At 43.3% G+C, this 7,931-nt stretch overlaps 1 protein-coding gene across 1 annotated transcript; it reads right to left on the bottom strand.

Annotated features, from left to right (window-relative positions):
- Positions 1 to 1,983: 1,983 nt before the first annotated feature.
- LOC119289799 lies at positions 1,984 to 5,838 on the bottom strand. The gene is made up of 3 exons (XM_037569016.1): positions 5,740 to 5,838; positions 4,431 to 4,596; positions 1,984 to 2,245 (listed from the first exon to the last, which is right to left on the bottom strand). The coding sequence occupies exons 1-3, from the start codon at positions 5,791 to 5,793 to the stop codon at positions 2,106 to 2,108; spliced, it is 360 nt and encodes a 119-aa protein (XP_037424913.1). The 5' UTR covers positions 5,794 to 5,838; the 3' UTR covers positions 1,984 to 2,105.
- Between the last annotated feature and the right edge of the window lie 2,093 nt (positions 5,839 to 7,931).

Raw genomic sequence — 7,931 nt, 5'->3', positions numbered from 1 at the left:
GATCAATAAAGCATGGAACGCAACAAAAATGTCTGGGCTTTGTGCAGAGCTACACAAAAAAACACGTCCATCACTTTGTGCAGAGCTACACAAATATGCATCCATCGCTAGAGTGGACTTTAATTGTGTGCTAGAACCCCACATTTATTTAATCTAGTAGGGTAAGTATATTATGAAGAGAGGATATATTTCACATGCATCAGGATAAATCTGTCTTGCAGGGCGGTCGGGTTCCTAGTAACTAGTAACTTGTTGATCTTTCTTTGCGGGAGAAATCTCTGACGGACTCGAATACTACCGGATGGTAGAAATCACACAAATAAGATGTACTGTCATCAATATGAATTAACCTGCAAAACCGTGAATTCTTCGACTGTATGCATACCAACTGATTAAAACAACTACATATTTTTGCTACTCCTACACGTTTTCAATCACAGCTCAACACATGTAAAAGTATATTGATTCTAAACCACTAGCAAACACCACAAACAGTCCACTCAGGACATTGAAAGGTCCATTTTGGTACAAGATAACAAACAAATTATCATTTGCTGGAAAAGAAAGAAAGAATATGATTAACAGAGCTACAAAGATGAGCCTTCTCAAGTTGCCTAAACAACAGGTCAGTATAATCCTAATTTATCCAAGAAATTAGCAAACTAAACTTCTTAGTCCGCTGTCAAGCAATAGAAAATGTATCTACGCAGCGATTCCAACGACAACACCATTACAATCACAACCACCACCACCACAGATCCAAGCACTACATCAGATCAATGGTCTGTATGAGTAACAATAGATAGCAGGGCGGTCATGCTGAAAAGTAGGTAGATCCTACATAAAGATCAACATCAGGCCTACTTAGTAGACTGAACATATATAAGTAGAGAATGCATCCAGCACCTGGCGTCATAAAACTAGTTTACCAGGAAAATGAATGCCAAAAGAGCAGCAACGCGTGGTTCACCTTAGGGCAACGAATAAGAAAACACAAGGCCAAGTAAGCCTAGCTGGATCATCATACTGGCAGACATCTCCTAGGAGTACTAAGTATGTCAATAGAGTGACTATTGAGGGTCGAGCACTCTTTGATTTGTCCATGTTGGGAGCAAGAGCACCGGTGCCGAAACCACCGCCGAAACCACCAGGTCGAGGAGTTTGCCCCTCAAATCTTGCCTCATGCCAAATAAATCTACAGTATCAGCCACATGGCACATCATCATTATACCATATGGGAGAAATCACGCAAAAAACAAGTTACAGGGGTATGGATCAATTGCAAAATATTAGTTAATCGGAACAACCATGCCTTCTTTGACCGTATGCATACCAACCAATTAAGATTGCATATAGTATGATACCTAAGAAATCATCAAAGCACACCCACAATTGGTGTGTTTCAATCCAAATAGAAGGAACATCTACTCACTCTAGTAAGCACTGGACTAGTACGCAATGTATATGGACATACTGAGACAGCTTTCGGCAAGTTGAAATGAAATGAACAAGCACTGGGACAACTTTAAGCAAGTTAAAATGAAATGAACAAGTGCCCATCCAGCAATGAAATGAAATGTTGTAGTACAAGATGTTGGAAACAAATAACCTCACCACAAAGCACTCCAGCAAGCACTGGAATGTCAAACCTCAACAATCAAACAAGGTATGTCTACTACAATGAAGAACAACACTAGCCTGACACTATTTTTTATCATATTTTGGAATACTTATACTTGGCACAGAAAAAAGTATAGACTCAAAACAAAGCAACTTATGGGCCAATAAATGCAACTCGTTGTTTTTGGATGTGTTGCTACTCCTTCCATTCCTAAATATAAGTATTTTTTAGGGATTCCAATATGGACTACATACGGAGCTGTATGTAGTCCATATTGGAATCTTTAAAAGGACTAATATTTAGGAGCATAGGGAGTAGACTATTAAACCTACACCACTACAGGTACAAAAACAGTAGCATAATATCTATCACCAAACTACTGTACTAGTGATCAAACCGCTTCATTATGCAGCAATATTCCAAATTTGGGTACAATAGTAAATTTATATCATCTTTTCTATGACACAACAGTGACATCTTAGAGTTAATTATTACCATAACTCCTGTAAAGTAGGGATTGACCTTGTTGGGCGTCGTAATGGTCGAGGTGGAGGTCGGACTCGACGGTGTCCTCCTCGTCACCTTGGGCATGGGGTCCCGATCGTTGATGGAGGTTGCCTGCTGCTGCTCCAAATCAAACAAAAAAAAGTTTAGCGCACCAAGAATGGTTGGTTGTAGGTAACTTGCAAGTTGCAGTATAGTATTTGATAGTAAACTTGAAGCAATCGTGATTGAAGGAAAAAAGGAAGCAAACAATCTAGGTCACCAAGGTCCATGAACAAGGCCGAAGGAAACAACATCATAAAGATAATTGCTCAGTCAGTCACTAGTTTGATTTGGGCATGACTAGGATTTGAATCTTTTGCAACTTATAGCACATTACATGTGTAGTAAAGCATTGCTGCTGGGTTAATAATCCTGGTGCTACAACAACCAACAATTTTTGCAATACGCACCGAATTAATCAATGGTTCTGAGTTGATGTATTTGTTGTAAAAAAACCATCCAAGCTACATGCATACATGAGGCTGTGTATTTGTGACCAAGAAGTTACATGTGTTTGTTACAGCAGAAGAGAAACCACAAAAGGAAGGCATTCTCCTCTGTTTTGGCCCAAAATCCCGAACTGAACATACTATACATAGCCATACACGATGGTCAAGCAGCCTACTAATTCTCAGGTTGTCATGGTTAAGAACATACTCTCTCCGTCCCATAATATAAGACCATTTTGCAAGCTATGTTAGCTTGCAAAAGGGTCTTACATTATGGGACGAAGGGAGTACATAGCAAGACAATGACACGAAGTACACAAGTTGGTTCGTTTGAAAGAAATATAGCACAGAATCTAAACAACTCTAAACTAGAAAATAAACAGGGGACACCTGAAATTATATGAGTCTACACTAGATAGATATTGTTCCATTGTGAGTTACTGAGTTGTATGGCATGCTCCTTCCATACATACAAACAAACAAACAGAGCATAAAAGCATCTAATGAGACATGAGTATTCTACAAGTCGCTATGGCATGATGGGCAGCGCAAAATTGACAACACACACACACACACACACACACAGAGAGAGAGAGAGAGAGAGAGAGAGAGAGTTGCTGCTCCGTTAATAATCCTAGTGTTGCAACAGCCAACAATTTTTGCAATACACACACAATTAATCAATGGTTCTGAGTTGATGTATTTGTTGAAAAAATCATCCAAGCTACATGCATACATAAGGTTGTGTATTTGTCACCAAGAAGCTACATGTGTTTGTTACAGCAGAAGAGAAACCATAAAAGGAAGGCATTCTCCTCTGTTTTGGTCCAAACTACCAAACTGAACATACTACACATAACCATGACACGATGACCAAGCAGCCTACTAATTCTCAGGTTGTCATGGTTAAGAACATACTCTCTCCGTCCCATAATATAACACCATTTGCTATGTTAGCTTGCAAAAGGGTCTTACATTATGGGACGGAGGGAGTACATAGCAAGAAGATTACACAAAGTACACAAGTTGGTTCGATTCAAAGAAATATAGCATGGAAGCTAATCAACTCTACACTAGAAAACAAACAGGGGACACCTGAAATTATATGAGTCTACACTGGATATATATTGTTCCACTATGAGTTGTATGACACACTCCTTCCATACATACTAACAAACAAACAAACAGAGCATACAAGCAACTAATGAGACATGAGTATCCTACAAATCGCTATGGCACATTGGCTAGCGCAAAATTGACCACAACAAGAGAGAGAGGAGAGCATAGAGCATAGAGGGCTTATCGAGGAAGAACTGCTGGCTAAATCGACGGTGGCAACGGCGAGAAGAGGAATGGGAGGCATCAGGATGTTTTATTGATTCAACACTTAAGGAATGAATCAGCCTTGCCTCTGCAGTCATTAAATAAATGCTAAAGCAATTCGTATCATCGTTCTATGGAGACTATTTCTTTGCATCCACTTAATATATACCGTGCATCCAAACAAAGAACATAATAAAAGGAGTCACTGTGTGAAAATCAACATGTAAAATAACAGCTTAAACAAACACAGTTTGTCGTGGTTTAGAAAAATATGTAGGAGAAGAATGATTGATGCTGCTAAATCAAGAATCAAAAACTCAAGGCTTTCTTTTTGGACGATACATGGCTGCTGCAAACATGCAAATACAAGCAGCACGTATTTGTCTAATGAAGAAATACATGATTCTCCTCCGTACAATATTCTTCTGTAACGAAAGAAAAACTTGATGGAAACGAACAGCATGGGAGAGGGAGAGAGAGAGAGAAGTCACCTTGGAAACATAGGGGGCTTGATGTTGGCAATGTTGAGCGCCTTGGTGGGCATGCCCTTGAACCCCTTCGATCACACCCGTAGTGCCTACCTTGGTGAGGCAGCAAACTGCCTGCATGGATCAGATGCAGAGATGGACAAGGCTGCAACTCCGTGCAGACTTGATCCTGCCAATCAGAACAAGATCATTATTCATTAGCTAGGAACAAAGAATATATTTTTCCAGAAAAACAAGAGTATTTCTTCGCAGCCACTTAACATATACCGTGCACCCAGAACAAAGACCATGGTAAAAGGAATCACTGTGTCGAAACCAACAAGTAAACTAGCAGCCTAGTAATTCTCAGCTAGTCAAGGATAAGAACATATTCGCCCTGTAAACCCCTGTTCAAGAATTCATCTAATTAACCAGTTAACTTGCCGATTAATCCCTACTCGTAGGGTTACCGAGTAGCCTATAAACCGATAAATCGTCCGATTAATTGATTAAATGGTCGATTAACTTGCCGATTAGCCGATTAATCCCCTACTCACCAGCCAACCGAGCAGCTACCAGTTAACGATTTCCTCAACAATGATGTGAACTAATATAAGATCTTTTAGTTAGTTTACAGAGGGATTTCATAGCAAGACAATGATTGCTGCTGCTAAATCAGCAATCCAAAATTCAAGCCTTTTTTCGGATACATACATGGCTGCTGCAAATGAAAACAGTACTAGTAGTTGTGTAATTAAAGAAATACATGGCTGTCCTCCCTCCCATATTTATTTGTCTAATGAAATAAATAAGTGGTGGAAACGGACTGAGTGGGAAAGAGAAGTCGTCCTTGGGAGGAGGGGAGGCTTGATGGCAGCGAACCCTTGATAACATGGAACGACGACCTATACGGCCCATCCATCACCAGTGAAGCAAATCGGTGGACAGAATTTAACCCCCAACGACAATTAATCACAGTAGCGATATGTAGAAGCTGAGCAAGATGAAGATCCATGGCTGCAGGACGCAGTGTGGTTTAATTGCTTACAAAATCAAAGCCATCATCAGCAAGCATATATACGTGTGTAGTTTCCATCACCAACAAGCCAATTGGGTTGCAACTAGGATGGCTACAACTAGAGTGTAAGTAGATGATTCTCCTCCCTCCCCTATTTATTCTCTAATATCTAATCTAATGAAACCAAAAAAAAAAACTCTTGATTGATGGAAACGAATAGAGTGGTGTGGTGACGGGGGAAATCTGGCTGCTCGCACGGACCAGATCAGATGCGTGGATGAAGAAATCGAGAATGAAATAAGGGGAAGGCCGGACCTTGATCTGCGGAAGTGAGGGTCGGAGCTCGGCGGAGAAGAGAAGCAGGTCCATGGCGGCGTCCCGTCCCGTCCCGGCGCGTGAAGGCCGCAGCGGATGTGGAGAAGGTGGCCGTCCTCCTCTCCCGGCGCGCGGTTGTGGAGTCGGACCTCCTCTCCGTAGAGGCCCAGCTGGACGACCGGCGCCCAAATACATGGCAGAAGGCCTCCTTCCTGGAGAGATGAGACCTCCCATGGTGAGAGATAGAGAGAGAGCAGAGCCAAGGAGGAAGGAGAAGGAGAAGAAGAAGAAGAAGAAGAAGAGACCGGTGCTACACCTTGTCGAGCGAGGTCTTGGAGGAGAGGGCTCGGTCGCCATGCTAGCTAGGGTTTCCGAGCTCCATGGCGCTGCAGATCTGGACGCTGTCTCGCTCGATCTGGGAATGAGGGAGAAGGTGAGGGCCGCGGCGGTGCTGGAGGGGGGAGAGGAGGCCGCCAGCGGTGGGTTTGGGGTTGGGGGATTCTCTCGTGGGTTGGGGTTGGGGTTGGAGGAGGACGAAGAGTTGAGCATGGGTTTGGGCCTCCGCCTTTTGGTTTTAGTTTTGCTTTTGGTTCCCCTCCCTTTTGGTTTTATTTGAAATGAAATCCATACGGCGGCCGCGGAAAATTTGGCCTACAAATCTACGCTATGCGCGCGCGAGCGAAAAGTAAGATAAACGTCCGAGCGAGTTTGTCGAGATGAGCCCCGAAAAGAGTGCCGTGAATTCATCATGGGGCGCGCGGGAGGAGGCACCCGACCACGCGGATCAACCCTTAGCCCTCATGATCTCAACCCTCCATTTGATTTTCTTCCTCCAAGATCCGATGGCAGACATCCTATATCACGCAGATCGTGCTTCTTTCCCTCTATGAGTCTCAACAATCAGCTCTAGCCTAGGTTTCTTCATGCATTATATTGTACTAATAAATATAAAAAATATCTTGAAAGCATGCATCACCGGTCAAGCTTCCAAAAAATCAGAATCAAAAGAGAGAGAAAATGCCTTGTGCAGTTTTGCAAAGAAAAGAAAAAGAAAACGGGAGATTTGATTCGCGCGGAACGGAACCGTGAGTAGTGATTGGGGATTTGTTGCGGATTCCACGCGCGCGTGTGCACCAAAGATTGATTATTACTTTGGCCGCCGCTAGCTAGCTTTGCTTGCTCGCTCGCCGGCTGCACAGAGTAAAGGGCATGCAATCCAAGTATCGCACAGCGTGCTTCCGTGCACCGTCGCTACGCCCGCCGTTACGGGCGACCTGAAGGCGCTGGTCCGCCGACCGGATCTCCGCTACCTGGAGACCTTCCTTGCTCCTGGCGATGACGAGCCGGACCACCCTCTAACATTATCATTCAGAGTCATGTGCTTGGCGCAATGCAGGATGAACCTGCTGCTTCGGGTCTTCTCCTCTTCCGCTCGACTACTATATGCTGGTTTCCCACCATTGTTATGTCCGCCAACTATATGAGTTGATCCAGCTGTTCAGCATACTCTTTGCTTACTCTTGTTCAATTAGGTTACAATGTGGCACAACAAAGCAATACTTAGTAGGGATTTGCTTGACGTTAGCATGCTTATTTTCTTGAGCGGTGCTTGTTATTTGCCATGGATGCAGCCAACTCATATTCTGCCCACCATTTGCCCTCTAGTTTCATAGTTAATCAGCGTACCGTTGGTGCATTTTGGAATATTGTGTTATCTAATTTGTATGCAACTGGAAACTTATCAAACAATTTTTTTGTGAACAGGAAACTTATCAAACTTGGTGAGCCATTCTCATCAAGTGAACATGCATTTGATCATCATAGGGCTGGATGACTAATAAAAGGAATACAACTTTTAGAGTGGTTGGACTTTTTTAGAACCGTCGGTTGATGTCGATCTAACGGCAGACAAATACGAAGTACTGGGTAGTACTCCGATGAAAGTACGCGAAAGTACTAAAACGAGTGGGGCCGGTACTCGTGACAAGGTGGGGACGCGTTTTAATATGGGGGCAGTTTAGTCCTAGGAAAATTTGCACGCGCCGCCCCTCCCGTCGAATGCAAAACCGCCGCCATGGTGCTACAACTTCCACAATTACTCATCGGCGGCCATCTCCTCCCTCTCCTCCAAGTCCACCGCAGTCATCTCCTCCTTCTCGCCGCTGCAACTTCGCTCCACTCAGGCAACCCCT

Source organism: Triticum dicoccoides, chromosome 4A, assembly GCF_002162155.2.
Source record: "Triticum dicoccoides isolate Atlit2015 ecotype Zavitan chromosome 4A, WEW_v2.0, whole genome shotgun sequence".
Classification (NCBI taxonomy): Eukaryota; Viridiplantae; Streptophyta; class Magnoliopsida; order Poales; family Poaceae; genus Triticum; species Triticum dicoccoides.
The sequence above is the reverse complement of the archived record's forward strand: the minus strand, read 5'-3'. Positions and strand labels throughout refer to the sequence as shown.